Source organism: Silurus meridionalis, chromosome 15 (genome assembly GCF_014805685.1).
Source record: "Silurus meridionalis isolate SWU-2019-XX chromosome 15, ASM1480568v1, whole genome shotgun sequence".
Taxonomy (NCBI): domain Eukaryota; kingdom Metazoa; phylum Chordata; class Actinopteri; order Siluriformes; family Siluridae; genus Silurus; species Silurus meridionalis.
The window spans coordinates 4,553,810-4,570,240 of NC_060898.1; the positions used below are offsets into that span (position 1 = coordinate 4,553,810).

Sequence of the window (16,431 nt, forward strand, 5' to 3'; positions counted from 1 at the left end):
GGCGCAGCTATCTTAAGCTGTTTGTCTGAAAATGCAACGTTACATTAGATGTCTAGTTACAACTTATCTGCGAGGTGGTATCAAAAAGCTAGGTTCATTTACAAGAAAGTACTTTATTTATCTATGTTTCAAAATAGTCCTCTTGCCTGGCCACTTCTGGACTATGTCCTGGAAGTACTTTTTAAAGCGTGTCGAGCACCTTCTGCGATTTCCGCAGTGGTGTCACAACGGTGACCTTTGAGCTGGAGGAGCCAAATCTGGTGTGTATTTTGGATGTGGAAGTGAGATCATTTTGTTTTCAGCCAGAAACTCGCTCGTGAGGAGATCTGTGGTCAAAATAGTACCAGTTGCGCAGCCCCCGATGCACACTGACTTATGAAGGTCGGTGCTCCCCGTTACTGTGCATGCAGCCTTGTGATGCCATCTGTTGACGTGATGCAAAACTAGTATTTAAACCTTTTTTATAACACCTCATACACTGCTCTCTGTGGATTAGTGTGCTAAATCTGGCTTACCACTGGGTGAACCAGTTAAAGAAAGCCTTCATGGCATTATGGTCTGCCATAACCACAGCCAAATCAACATCATAAGCATTTTTGCCGTCCTGTTTCGGTATGAAGAACACTTTCCCGGGTTCATTATAAGATCAAGATTTGAGTACTGTATCACCACCAGATGGTCTGCTCCTCTAAATATTTCTGTATCCTCATGTCTCTGGGCATTAAAAGCGACATCTGCAAAAGTCTCAGTAACGTGGTGCTAGAGAGAGGCTGAAGGTTCTTTGAGGCATCTAAACTCAAGTGCCTGTCTTTAGGAGGCATACCTCGGGAATAATCAGTGTGCTGAGACAATGGGGACATGGTCATTTGTGTGCTGCAGAGGCACTGCCTTGAATCAGTTTTGTGGCTGCATGGCATCAATAATATTTGACAACTCTTAACGTGCAGCATGGAAAGGCTTTTTGAAAACAGTCCTTCCTTCTCAATTCTAGAATCGGCCAGACATTTCACTGTGTAAAATGTAAATAAAAACAGAATGCAATGATTTACAAATCTCATAAACCCGTATTTTATTCATAAAAGAACATAGAAAATTTCATATCAGCATATTAAACACAAGGCCTGGTGCTGAACTGCAAGGCCTGCACTCACCAACAGCTGGAACCAAAGTCCCTGTGCCTGTCAACCAGTGGAGCATGAAATACACAGCACATGTACTTGAGTAAAAGTAGAGATACAGTAGATATAATATGACTCCAAAAAATGTCAAAGTGCTCCCTTTAAACTTTCACTTGAGTAAAAGTACAAAAGTATTTGCCTTCTAATGTATCAGAAGTATCCAAGTACTATGATTTATTATGGCTATAATGTCACCATAGTTATCACAGGATTCCTGCTTAATCAACTCAGTATATGGGAAAAGACTCTGTTACTGTCAGCACGCCGATCTATTAATACAATTATATTAATGAGTCAAACACTGATATGTGTTAAATTATCATGAGCTCAGAACCCTCTTTCCAAATGTTTTGCTTGCTGTTGAACTGTAAGTCAGGGCTAAGTTGATACCACCGACAGCAATGGCGGTTCCAGCTTGAATGATGTCCTGGGTGAACCGCGCCATGACCCAACGTCTTCCCCATTGATTAGTTTCAGCTTTAAAAAGCTCCTCTATGCTTCAGCTACTGCCACTGGATGAGTAAGACAATTTATCAAACTCTCAGAACCAAGAACCAAACAACTCCTTGTCTAATTGTAGCCGTAAGATAAATCCAACATCTATATCCTTATGTCTTTTAAATTAGCCTTTTAAGGCCTTCTGCCCTACTGAACTCAATCAAAGAAAACCTTTATGACATCAACTCAATTAAAGGTAACCAATCAATAAGTGCTATTTTAATTACAATCCAACTAGACTAGTTTGGTTATAATTGTTTTGTTGCTACACACATTATGATAAGCTACACACTATAAATATAATGTTATTCAGCTAAAAGAAATATTGTGTATAATTGTGTATATATCTGTGTATAACTACAGCAGGCAACATATCATTACCTAAGTGATATGTACAATTATTAGCCTGTTTTATTAAATTCATTAGCCTTTACTATCCTCATAACAAGTGACAGAGGTCAATATCTTTTGCTCGTTTACCCACTACTTCTTTTCTCCATTTTCTGCATTGGGCTCCTTAGACCTTTTTTTTATTTTTTTATTTTAAACCATTTTTTTTTTTTGGATTCAGCTCTTCTTACTGGTGTCATGTCACTTCAGGTCTTGTCAGTTCTCCCACTGGAAACCCTGAAGGCTAAGGTCACCCAAACTCTTTCTGAGTGTATGAGTGAGGAAACTTCTTTGGGCAGTGGTTGCACACTCCGAGTCCTGACCAGGTTTCTTGACCGTGATATGATATAATCAAAAACGTTTTTTGCCGCCTCTGCCTAAATCCGCCACTGCCAAGCAGCAATCGAAACAAGTTTAAAAAAGAACGCATGTTCTATCCTGATTGGTGGCTTGCTGCGTGTTTGACCCATTTTTATACCCATGTAAATACAAAGGAACGAGTGATTTTACTAAATATAGTTGAGTATTAAGTAAAATATTTGACTTCAAAATGAAGTGAAGTTTAAAGTAAAAGTTTTTACAGATGCATGAAAAAAACTAAGTACCGCAACAAATTACATTTACTTCGTTACTGTCCACCACTGGTGTCAACACACTTGTCCAATAAACCTGATTCTGGTTCTGAGCAGCTAGAATCCTGTATTCCTTTCCCAAAACTTCAGCAGCTGGTCTCCTCAGTTCCCAGATGCATACGGAGAGAAGACACGATGCGACACGATGTCGCTTTGTGTCTTCTCTCTGTATGCAACTGGAATATGGATTCATTTTTCTAACTAAGAAGGAAAAAAATTCTTCAGCCCATGCTGCAAACTTCATCAGGACTGATATTGACGAGGTCCCGGCAGCCCTGAGATCAGCGAAACTAAAGATCGTACCCTCAGCACTAGTGGTATATTTGCTAGCCAATGAACCAGCATTTTTGGGGCTGTAAAACACTCTGAAGACAGCCGGTTTCATGAGCAGGCTTTACGACACCTTTAAGTGGTAGGCGAGGGCTGTTTAGGGCCCAGTACACCAAGTGAATGTACGACACTCAAGTGACAGCTAGAGGCCTGAATGTGTGCCTGTCTATTTAGGGCTCACAAGAGACTAAAAGAAGTTATGTAGGCGCTGAAACAATGACATAGACGACACAAACATGAACCGATCCATAGAGGCTATCAATCAACCAGTGGGAATGAAGAGAAAGTGGGACCCACTTGATTGACAGCCCCCTGATTAGCCTTAGAATTTCAGTGGGTGTGATTGTATGCTCTAATTCTATGGGCAGCTGTTATGGTATATTCCAAATGCAGCTCGCAATCAATGGATACTTTAAAAGTCGTCCAAGCTATCATTTCACCATTCTCCCAAGATGACCTGGCAGTTATTTTAAATTATTAAAGAATAATTTCTAATTTTTACAGTAACTAAAGGTCATGGTAACATCCGAGAGGTAGCCCCCTTCTTTTTTGCCCCTGTTAATTATGCTTCACAATGAATTTTCCTAGAAACCTCCCCCTAAATTTCGTTTCTCATTCAAAGTTCTACTGGATGGACAGCCCAGAGTCCTCACTTTTAAAAAGTGTCATTAAACCCTCTGTTTCCTCTGCACCCAAGAATCTGTTTCTCAGCATGTGTAATGCAAGAGAAAAGCAAAGGGCCAGGAATAGCAGCTGAGAGCATGACTCCTGCGGTGTTTGCCAGCATCCTGCACACAGCACTAAAACGTTTCTTATAACATCTATATCCCTAGATCGCATCACTTGTATGTCATTTTGGAGATTCGCCCCTGCAAAGTAATGTTGTTTGCAGCAGGTGAGCGGCGTTTTTAAAAATGACGAGCATCCGATATGTCATCATTGGGGTGGTCTTACAGCCTCTTATGCTTTTAGAACCACTGTAACCATGGAGGAAAGATTTTGCCAGCATCCTGTACATTACATCCCCCCCCAATTTCCTTCTTTTGCCCGAATTGTGAACATTCCGGCCCACTCACCAATTAACACTTCGTATCTGACCTCTCACTCTTGCTTGTAAAAACTGCCCGCTCAAAATATTTTGTTGAGTAGCGGAAAATCCCAGTCCTGCTAAACTATAGTGACCTTATCATCCACCAAAATGAAGGCTGTACTTTCCTGGACATCAATGGTTGGTCTTTCATGAGCAATTCGTTCATTTAATACATTTTAGAAGAACAAGTACCATCAAACTAGACGTGACTGAGCAAATTTCTGTAGGGTATGTACAGGAAACAGAATAGAGTAGTTTTCATGTGTCCTCCGGTTCAAGTCGTTTATTCTTTTATCATGTGACTCCCAGACTTCGCTCCCTTCGTGCATCAATAAGCCTCGGCCACCCATGACCCTGTCTCCGGTTCACCACTGTTTCATTTTTTGGCCTACTTTTAATAGATACTGACCTCTGCAGCCCAGGAGCATCCGACAAGAACTGCAGTTTTGGAGATGCTCTGACCCAGTCGTCTAGCCATCACAATTTGACCTCGAGAAACTCACTCAAATCCTTACGCTTGCCCATTTTTCCTGCTTCTAACACATCAACTTTAAGAAAGAATTATGAATCAAAGGAACGAAATGAATCAAATGACTCAAAAAAAAAAATTATAAAACAATGGAACAAAATGAATCAAATGACTCAAAAAAATAAATAAAACAATGTCACTAAAATGATCCGATCTTCACATCACTTCTAGAGACTAACCATATTCACTGTCTTCCATGTTTCATCCCCCAATATCACAGGTTGTGCTGGAGCAACCTAAATTTTTCTTGAGTACACTAACAAGTGTGTGAACAAGGTGTCTAAGTTCATGCCAAGTGTTATTTGATAGAAACTCAATTATGGACTGCCTGAACTGCTGCCGCTTGGCGAACAACTTCTCTTCGTTTTCACAAAGCACACTTCCGATCTGCCGTTAAAAGGGCGAGAACGGGCCAAACTCATCCGCACAAGTCATATCCGTTTGCATCAAACTTGGAAATTAGTTACTTGACTGCACTGCACATCATTGCTCCAGAGCTTTTACAGCGAGTGCACCGTGGCACTGTGTTCCTTCCCGTTGATTATACTGCTATGTAGTGTGTATTACACACTCCTGCTAACTCTTCACTCTGCTCAGAGCCACAGATTCTCTGGAGAAAGAAAGTAGAAAAGTAATGCTTTTCCTAGTTCCATAGCTTTTTTTTTTCTTTTCTTTTCTTTTGCATTTGCCGCTGGTAATATTTTAAAAATAGATGCGAGCTTTTTGGCCACCTGCTGACTCGCTAATGGCTATCAAGCATCTCAGAGTTTGACGTTTTTGAGAAAAAACAAAACACTCCCATGCCAGTTTGGACTTACTGTTAAGAATATTAATAAAAGTCAGTCTTCAAGTTTCTTATTACATGTAACAGCCTGAATTCCAGGGGAAAATTAAGCTGAAGAATTCCATTCTGAATGACGGCGTTCATTCGAGCAAAATTTGACCCGCGTTTGTTAATTGCTATAAGTTGTGTATGATTCCTGTGTCTGGTTCTATGCAGAAATACGTGAGTCCTGGAAATTGGCAGCATGAACTGGCGGTTTATCGTTCATTTATCTTATATAAGTGCTTGTTCTTGGTTACTGTCACAGCATTTCTGATAGAAATACCTCAACATTTTGAACAAAACAAGCCTCTTCAATCAGTTTGGTCCCCGTGTTTGTGTGTTAGAGAAGTAAAGAAAAGAGTGCAGGCAGGGTGAAGTGGGTGGAGAAGATGGCAGGAGTGATTTGTGATAGAAGAGTATCTGCAAGCCTGAAAGGGAAAGTTTATAGGACTGTGGTCAGACCTGCGATGTTGTTTAGTTTACAGACAGTGGCATTAAGTAAAAGACTGGAGCTGGAGGTAGCAGAGCTGAAGATGTTGAGGTTTTCATTGGGAGTGATGAGGATGGACAGGATTAGAAACGAGTTTATTAGAGGGACGGCGCATGTAGGACGTTTTGGAGACAAGATGAGGTAAGGGTGAGTCGCACTTGAGATGGTTTGGACATGTGCAGGGAGGGACATGGGGTATATCGGTAGGAGAATGCTGAGGATGGAGCCACCAGGAAGGATGAAAAGAGGAAGGCCAAGGAGGAGTTTCATGGATGTGGTACAGGAAGACATACATGTAGTTGGGTTGAAAGAGGCAGATGTAGAGGACAGGGTAGTGTGGAGACGGATGATCTGCTTTGGCGAACTCTAATGGGAGAAGCCGAAAGGAGTCGTCGTCTATCTGTAGCCGATACTACAGCCGGTTGAAGGCTCGCTAACAATACATTTCTAAAAAGTTGCTTCTATTCTCTCTCCAAATGTTCTCATTCTGTTTCCAAAATTAGCATCATATTTAACCAATGAAGCATGTATGTCTAGATTAGGAACGAAGGATAAGAACTTAAATGTCTGGCGTTTTTTGAGGGTTGGTCGATTTATTTTTAGCTCTAGTTGGACGGTGTCAGCTGTATTTCGGCCGATTTTCCAAACTTTTATGCTGATTTGTACCTAGCTGGGAATGAATGAGTTTTATTGTTAGAAGTTATTGCATCTACTAGCTTCCGAATTATTTTTAGTTATTTTGAACCTGTATGTAAATGTGTTTCAGATCACCTCGGGAAAGGAGAAAGAAGAAGTCCTCAAAGTCTGTCCATCATTCAAAGACTTCCTCCAAGTCGCCAGATAGGGGAAGAGCAAACAGGAAAGTCTCCGCCCACACTGCGAACTCCTCCCCAACATCTAGCCCTACCTCTAGCTTACGAAGCTCCAGGTAACGTAATCTCATGCTAGGGACTTTTTTTGAAAACTGAGGTGTATTTATATGACTATACTTCTTTTTTTTATGCCCCCCCCCCTCCTGACTCACAGCAGTGTCCCACAGTGTTCTTAGTGAATCTCACATTACCATCACAAGAAAAGTAGTCACTTTCCATTGCGAGTTTCCTGCAGTTTTGGCGTGATTTGACATCTAGACTAATGACCTGTTGAATGAAACATGAAAGCGTTGAGTCACAGAGCGATTTCCGATTTCCTGTCTTTTTTTTTTTCCCCCTCTTTTTTTTGTGACACACAAGGAGAAAGGAATGAAGAGAACACACTGTGTTTGTTATTGTTGTTCCTTCCCCATTATTGATTGTTTTATTCAAATCACCACAGGGGACATCTGGGTATGAAAGTAGTCTGTCAGAATTTCTCAGGTTCCGTTAAAAAAGGAAGAAAAGAAAAGAAAAGAAAAGAAAGTTAAACCCGTAGGGTGATTTGTGACGCTTCTGTCTCAGTTCTTCTGCGGCTGGATGAATATTTCATACATTTCATAGTGTAGTTCTTTATTTTACCTGTCAGAGATCTGGACTTCCTTGTTTTCCCAAGTCTGTCCTTGCAGCTTTTAATACAGGCCAGTTTTTTTTTTGTTTTTTTTTTAACAAATGCTGTATTAGTCCCTGTCGATAGGTGATGCATATCTTATGTTTTTTTGCCTTTTGCTTTTACAGGGACGCATCGCAGGAAAAAGACAAGCAGGTCTCGTCGACCATCATTTCTTCCGTTCAAAACAAAATCACTCAGGTATGTGGGCAAATTTGACGAACTGTACTCTGTACTCAGGAAATGTCATGAGGCTTAAAATTGTGCAGTGAAAGCAGGATGTATGTGTATGTTATTGGAGTACAAATAGCATATATTGTATCTTTTCAGCCACACATGGTTCTTCCCCAAACTTAGTCTCCACTAAGTTGGAGGTATATAATTGTATAAGATGAACTTGGATGTGGTAACAAAATTTTCCTGTCACTTGAACTAAGACTCAAACGTGTTCAGGCATGTTAATGCCACTGTGCACAAAGGAAGCTCCATGATAGGGTTTACATGGATTGGAGTGGAAGATCTTGTGAGTTTATGTATCTGTGGTCGACTGTGCAAAGTAGTTAAGCGTGTGTTAGAGCAGTGAAGAAGTTCATGGAGAAAAATGATAACAGGAGTGATTTGTGATAGAGGAGTATCTGCAAGAGTGTAAGGGAAAGTTTAGGACTGTGGTGAGACCTGAGATGTTGTACGGTTTAGAGACAGTGGCATTGAGTAAAAGACAGGAGGTGAAGCAGGAGGTAGCAGAGCTGAAGATGTTGAGGTTTTCATTGGGAGTAAAGAGGATGGACAGGAGTAGAAACGAGGGACAGCGCATGTAGGACGTTTTGGAGAAGAGGTAAGGCGAGATCGAGATGGTTTGGACATTAAAATGGTTTGGACATGTGCAGAGGAGGGACATGGGGTATATCGGTGGAAGAATACTGAGGAAGGAGGAAAAGAGGAAGGCCATGGAGGAGGTTAGTGGATGTGGTGAGGAAAGACTTGGAAGTGGTTGGATTGAAAGAGGCAGATGTAGAGGTGGTATGCAGAGTGGTATGGAGCAAGTGGAAGAAAAAGAAGGAGTGGAAGATCTTGAATGGCCTGACCTCAACCCTACTGAACACCTTTGGGATGAATTGGAACGCTGACTGCACCCCAGGCCCCCTGACCTACATCTGTACCTGCCCTTTGTAATGGTGGCTGATGAACACAAATATCCATAAGCACACTCCAAAATCTAGCAGAACAACATCTCAGTGGAGTGGATGGAATTATATGTGCAAATTGAGACTAAATGTGGAATGCAATGCTCAAAAAACACATACCGTACTTATGACCAGGTGACCCAATACTTTTGGCGATATAGTGTACCTGAGTTTACTAACACCCTTGTGGCTGAGCCCAAATCTCCACAAGCACACTCCAAATTCTAACAGCAAATGGGGACTATACAGGGAGTGCAGAATTATTAGGCAAGTTGTATTTTTGAGGATTAATTTTATTTGAGGATTTAATTTGAACAACAACCATGTTCTCAATGAACACAAAAAACTCATTAATATCAAAGCTGAATATTTTTGGAAGTAGTTTTTAGTTTTAGCTATTTTAGGGGATATCTGTGTGTGCAGGTGACTATTACTGTGCATAATTATTAGGCAACAACAAAAACAAATTCATACCCATTTCAATTATTTATTTTTACCAGTGAAACCAATATAACATCTCAACATTCACAAATATACATTTCTGACATTCAAAACCAAACAAAAACAAATCAGTGACCAATATAGCCACCTTTCTTTGCAAGGACACTCAAAAGCCTGCCATCCATGGATTCTGTCAGTGTTTTGATCTGTTCACCATCAACATTGCGTGCAGCAGCAACCACAGCCTCCCAGACACTGTTCAGAGAGGTGTACTGTTTTCCCTCCTTGTAAATCGCACATTTGATGATGGACCACAGGTTCTCAATGGGGTTCAGATCAGGTGAACAAGGAGGCCATATCATTAGATTTTCTTCTTTTATACCCTTTCTTGCCAGCCACGCTGTGGAGTACTTGGGCGTGTGTGATGGAGCATTGTCCTGCATGAAAATCATGTTTTTCTTGAAGGATGCAGACTTCTTCCTGTACCACTGCTTGAAGAAGGTGTCTTCCAGAAACTGGCAGTAGGACTGGGAGTTCAGCTTGACTCCATCCTCAACCCGAAAAGGCCCCACAAGCTCATCTTTGATGATACCAGCCCAAACCAGTACTCCACCTCCACCTTGCTGGCGTCTGAGTCGGACTGGAGCTCTCTGCCCTTTACCAATCCAGCCACGGGCCCATCCATCTGGCCCATCAAGACTCACTCTCATTTCATCAGTCCATAAAACCTTAGAAAAATCAGTCTTGAGATATTTCTTGGCCCAGTCTTGACGTTTCAGCTTGTGTGTCTTGTTCAGTGGTGGTCGACTTTCTGCCTTTCTTACCTTGGCCATGTCTCTGAGTATTGCACACCTTGTGCTTTTGGGCACTCAGTGATGTTGCAGCTCTGAAATATGGCCAAACTGGTGGCAAGTGGCATCTTGGCAGCTGCACGCTTGACTTTTCTCAGTTCACGGGCAGTTATTTTGCGCCTTGGTTTTTCCACACGCTTCTTGCGACCCTGTCGACTATTTTGAATGAAACGCTTGATTGTTCGATGATCACGCTTCAGAAGCTTGGCTATTTTAAGACTGCTGCATCCCTCTGCAATATATCTCACTATTTTTGACTTTTCTGAGCCTGTCAAGTCCTTCTTTTGACCCATTTTGCCAAAGGAAAGGAAGTTGCCTAATAATTATGCACACCTGATATAGGGTGTTGATGTCATTAGACCACACCCCTTCTCATTACAGAGATGCACATCACCTAATATGCTTAATTGGTAGTAGGCTTTCCAGCCTATACAGCTTGGAGTAAGACAACATGCATAACGAGGATGATGTGGTCAAAATACTCATTTGCCTAATAATTCTGCACTCCCTGTATGGAAACTAAAAGCACATACCAAGCTTATGGTCCAGTGTCCACAATCTATTGCCTATTTAATGTGTGTTCATAAGCGAGAAGACAAAGTGTGTCATTTCAGCACGCATCTGTCCCCCTCAACAGCTTTCGACTGATCCCTGCCCTCATAATGCCACGTACGTGTTCGGTTATTCTCTGGGACTCCGTTTGGAAAAGCTGGCGGATGTAACGGCTCACCGAAACCTCATAATTCCAGCGTGGCGCTTGTTGCTTAGCTGCCAGTTCTTGCACAAGTGTCACCCGGATCGCACACAGAAGGCAAATTCGCTCTGCTAAGCACGCTTTTATTCTGGCTTGAAGCAATATCCTGTTGTCGATCGAGCCGCAGAGCTTTGGAGTTTTTTTTTTTTTTTTTCGTTACGTAGCGATGCTGACACCACTGAACCCGGATCTTTGAGCGAAGGGACGCTCGCTGTTAAAACCACCAGCTGCTGACAGAACGTAGTGCTGCTGCTGATAACGCACACGAATACTTGTACACGCAGGAGGCTTGAAGTAGGCACATTGTTGGAGTGTGTGCTTGTGTGAAAGAATGAGTGTCTGAATCTCTTTCCACCTAAAAAGCACTTATCAATGCTAAGAAGCAAGTGTTTACGCGATTCTCTGCAGGTCGGACTGGATTTTAAAATGTGTTTGGATTTCATTCCGGCTTATTTCACGTGCAGGGAGATCGGAGCACGGCGAGGGACTGATGGTTTGATTAGATGGAGATAATCAGCAAGTGTTAAAGGATGACCGAAGGGTCTCGTTCATTCGTCATTAGTGTAACAGAATGAGGGAGCATTAAGTAGGTGTGCGAGGTACAGATTAGAGGGTACAGGGTTTTTTATTTTCTTTCATCTCATAAAATATATCAGTTAAATAATAAGAAGTGAAACAAAAAATACGGATACGGCAGGTGTGAACGCTGCTTGCTTTATATATTCACAGTTCTAGCTCTTCCCATTTTTGGATGGGAATACAGGCTAATGCCACCTGCTGGCATGGGACAGTTATGTTCTCTCACACAAGCGCAAGAACGTACATGCTAGTTGTCTGTCGGATGTGATCTGTTCTAGTGCAACTTTTTTTGCCCTGGCGATGAGAGGAGATGCCAGCGTCAGCTTTCCTCAGAGCCGCCTTCCTAATAATCAACCTAATTTGCAGCATAATTAGCCGATCCATCGGCCGACCTCTAGTATAGATAGACAAGTGAGTGTAAGATACTTTATTTATGATTTACAGGTTCATGCAGGGAATCAGGAAATTTAGGGACTAGGAGTCTCAGATTATTTGAAACCAGTGCGATCTTGTTTCGGACTCCTTGCCATAAGTTACAGCGGAGTAGTGAAGTGGTGCACAACTTGTTTGCTGTTTTATAAGAATGGTAATAGTGTGAATGCTGCACAAAGGGAATTTTGGCATCCAATCAAAATCGCCCAACTCCTAGTTCTGAACGTTTCTTGAGAAATGTCTTGCACAACAGATACGACCTATCAGAAAGCCATTTAACTGAAGGGGAACGGACAGGGAATGCATTTTTTTTTCATGGTGACCTCAGAGGTTATAGGTCTGAGCCGATAGGAGCTTGCGATTGTCTTCGGCCAGGAAATGAGCCTTAAGTACACTCAATAGGGACAAGGTCTCACTTTTTAGAAAGACCATGCCGTTATGACGTACAGTTTGCACCAGTAAATCCCAATTATACGCCGTAGTGTGATACAAAGTTCACAGGGTGCACAAATGAAATGATCTTAGCGAGGCTTCAGTCATCCTTTTTGCTTTTAAAGGGGATGTCAGCCCCTGGCGAGCCACGCCTCCAGCACAGCCGGTGTGTTTGCGCAAGTGTCACATCATAGCACAAACTAAATTTCACCTGATATCGATCTCTGTCCGCAAAGAAGCTTGCATCACGCCTGCAATGCATATCAATGGGTTTTCTGAAGGATGCTAAAAAAAAAAACCACGAGTGTGGCCTACAGGCCTTGAGATGGAGAACGACACGAGCAAACAAAGGCATTTCACAAGCCAAAGGGTTTAAAGCCGTCTGTTTTTATTTATTTTTTTAGACAGGTTTCACATTTGCAGCCGTTTTCACGACTTTGTTTGCAATCGTGGATTTGAATGAGACGTGTAAACACTCAAGAACTCCGAAAAGTGGTGAAGAAAATGTTTTTGTTTTTTTAAATAAATGTCATAAAAAATCCCCTCTGAATCCCCCCTAGTGAAACTTCAACACCTTAAAAGAATTCAGCAGATTAATTATTTTGACCAGATTTACATGCGCTAGCATGGCACAAAACTTTGCGATTGTTCAGCGAGATCATTTGTGCAGGTTTTTTTCTTTCAGCTTGCGGAAAACAATCTGCTGTAACAGTTATGTTGTGCTCAAATGCGAGTAAATGAATGTGTGAAAAGAAACAAACTGGAGTGTCTCCGGAGCATTTACATGAACAAATCTCCGTCCTCCTTCTCTTCTTTCGCACCCACACAACATGCGATGCAAAACAAAGTAATTAGCAAGGTGATAACTTGAACACAAGACACAGTCTAGATTCCTGAACGATTGAAACTACTTTTGGGAAGTAGGGTAAAACAATTGCTAAGAAAAAAAACAAAGGAAATAAAAAAAAACACGATCATGAGGCCTTGTGTGAATCGAGGCTGTTAGCAGGAAAGTGGGCGGTATTTTGAAGACCGCTTTCCCCAAACACCGCTTGTGTCTGGTGATTTCGACTAACTAGCACATAACGCAATATATATATACGAAAATGCGCTTGGGTGGAAAGAGACCCAAATTCCACCCTGGTGGAATCCTGTGGAGTTTTTGTGGCTCGGATAAACAGTGGAGCAAATGAATTTCCATTAGCAGAGTAAATATAATATAGACCGGAACCAGGATTGATCACGGCCGAGTGTGCAATCCTGGAGTGAAGCAAAGTGTGTGTGAGAACTCTTTCTTCCAGACAGCTGCAGCATCCATGTGCGGAGCTGAATATTTTAGGGTTTTTTTTTTTTTTTTCTTCCCTGTGACCACTTTGAGCTCTCCGAGCCATGCAGCTGTGTTTATTCGACGCGCTGTAATGACACTGAAGATTTCGGCGCAATCCAGTAAGTCGTAATGACTCGCTGTATCGCGCGAAGCTCTTTATCTCAGCTTAGTGAGGGATCTAGGAGCTGTAGAACATCATGCAAAGATTCCCAGCTTGCCGATGCAATGTTCCACACCATGTCTCATATACACTATATGGATAAAAGTTTGTGGACACCTGATGATAAAAATCGGACATGCTTTCTAAACATTTCGTTACACATTGAGGCCCTATTTGCTCTTATAGAAACCTCTATTCTTTTGGGAAGATGCTGAACATGATTTTGGAGTGTGCTTGTGGAGATTTAAGCTCAGTGACTATGGTGTAGCGTGTAAATGCCTGGGGTTATGATTCATCCTAAAGCGGTTCACTGGGGTGGAGCTCAGAGCTCTATAACAGGAGATCTTCCACTCCAACCCCTGAAAACTATATCTTCATGGAGCTGGCTTAGGGGTATTGTCATGCTGGTACAGGTTCTACTGTCTTAGAACAAGTGAAGTAAAGATTTGATGCTAAATCATCCAAAGACACGCTATACAATTTAGTGGTAACAGTTTGGCGAACTACACTACATATGTCTGGAGAAATCAAGTGTTCCAGTACTTGTGTCTGAATAGTGTATGAGTCTTTTATAAGAACATTTGCAAATGAATCCCATTAAAAAAATATATAAAATTTAACAGGCCACTGATTTTATTTTTATGATTTTTACATCAACCCAGCATAACATTGTAGCATTATGAGCGGTGAAGTGAATAACACTGATTATCTCTTCTTCATGGCACTCGTCAGTATGTGGGAAATATTAGGCAGCAAGTGAACATTTTGTCCTTAAAGTGACGTGTTAAAAGCAGGAAAAATGGGCAAGCGTAAGAATTTGAGCGAGTTTGAAAAGGGCCAAATTGCGATGGCTAGATGACTGGGTCAGAGCTTCTCCAAAACTGAAGCTCTTGTGGGATGTTCCTGGTCTGCAGTGGTCAGTATCTATTAAAAGTGCTCCAAGGAAGGAACAGTGATGAAAAGGCTGATTATGCACTTGAGGAGCGAAGACCGGCCCGTGTCCGTCGAACAGACAAGCTCCTGTAGCTCAAACTGCTGAAGAACTGTTAACTGATGGCCGTAATGTTATGCCTGGTCGGTGTATGGCGCAGCTTTAAAATCCCAGCAGTGGAATCGTGGTGGTCAGAAGCTGGGATCAACAGTCCAGATGTCCTGAAGAATTGACAAACTTCCCAAAAGTCCAAGATTTTAAACACTTTTTACCACTGATAAATCTATTAAATCATAATCTATGTAATGTCTAACAGCTGAAAATTGTATTTCAATGGTTAAGACCTTGGACTTTTGATTCGGAGGTTGGTTTCTGAGTTTGGACTCTTGAGCAAGGCTTTAACCCTCAACTGTTAAAATGGAAAGAATAAATAATTGTAAGTTGTTTTTGATAAGCACTTTTAGAACGTTGAATAAACAAGAAGAAATCACCATAAGGTTCATGTTTGTGAATAATGCTGTGAGTGATTTTAACCTCAGGTAATGAGGCGGACTAATGTGTATGAAACTGGTGGTCTAATTACGGTAGTATTAGAACTTGTTGGTTAGGATTTTTCATCATTGTCTTTGCTATATTCATTTCAATTGCTGTATAGCTTCAGAAGTAGTTATTGTACAGCATTGTACGTTTTGCTGACCGATGCTGTCATTTGAATATGTGGTAAAAAAATAAAGCTTGAGACAAAAAGCGGTCAGAAGAGCCTTTTCACTGTCTGCTCCTGTGCTTTTATGGTTTCCTTTTGCGCGTGAGCTAGCATGTTATACTGTACTGCTAGTGTTCGGTATTATTCGGCGCTCGGGCCGCCTGCCCCCGCAGCAGCGAGTGCTCTATTTATCCGCCTCCGTGCGCGAGCGTGCTGACGAGCATGTTTGCATTCGTTCATTGGTCGGATTGTTTTATGATTATTTTCGGTGAGCTTTTTTTTGGAAATTTTCTGAATCGATATCTCAGCCGTGGCAGGCGAGGCGAGAGGATTCAAGGCAAGGGCCGGGGCGATAGCTCATCTTGGTCGACCTCCTACGAAAATGCCTCCTGCTCTGAGAGATTGATTATCTTCGTGACACGTGACGCATACCTTCCAGGTTGGACTGCGTCCATGCTGAGCAGTTTGGCAGAAAGGTGCTGAAGGCGGCACGCTCGTAAATAAGCACAGCGCATTAAGCTGTCACCAGTGAAACATTAGCTTGATCAGATCGCGAGCGGAAGCGCTCGGCACGTATATCTTCGATCAGCACCAGACACAGCAGCTGACATTTCAGTACGCCTCGTCTCCTGGTACGGTACCATGTAAAGCCCGAACGTGTGCGATCTCCTGACACAGAACTCTTCTCAGCATTAATAAATGTAATGCACAAGTGAAGAGGCAGAGCTGTAGAAGAAGCACAGGAGTGTGCAGTGCGCTGGATTTAAACTGCATTAGTGACAGCAGGCTTAGATGTGCTGAAAAAGACTCTGTGACCCTGTCAGCTACACGGGCATGTCCAGAGGCGTAAAAAAAAAAACACACAGTGATTATTATACACAGTATACACACTCCTCTGCTGTGGACTCCTAATTAGAAATGTTCTCATATCTACAGGAATGTAGCATCCTTATCTATTTTCTGTCTGTGGCCTTAAGCTTTATCCTTTGTATTACATTTCTGTATTTATACAAATGAAATATAATTGCTCTGTTATAAATTCTGTAAATTTTTATATTGAAGTTTACTTCATTTCAAGTGCTTTTTTTGATGTCTAGCTGGCTACAGAAACCTAAGTAAGATAAATGCTTCTTCTCAATGATAAAGAGATCTG

At 41.8% G+C, this 16,431-nt stretch overlaps 1 protein-coding gene across 1 annotated transcript in view; it reads left to right on the forward strand.

The window, feature by feature from the left end:
* The window catches only part of LOC124397819 (splicing factor SWAP), a 106,937-nt gene that overhangs the window by 86,611 nt on the left and 3,895 nt on the right, over positions 1-16,431 (forward strand). Inside the window, exons 16-17 of the mRNA XM_046867636.1 lie at positions 6,730-6,891; positions 7,613-7,685. Of these exons, the coding sequence (XP_046723592.1) occupies positions 6,730-6,891; positions 7,613-7,685 (235 nt within the window). The remainder of the gene's footprint in view (positions 1-6,729; positions 6,892-7,612; positions 7,686-16,431) is intronic.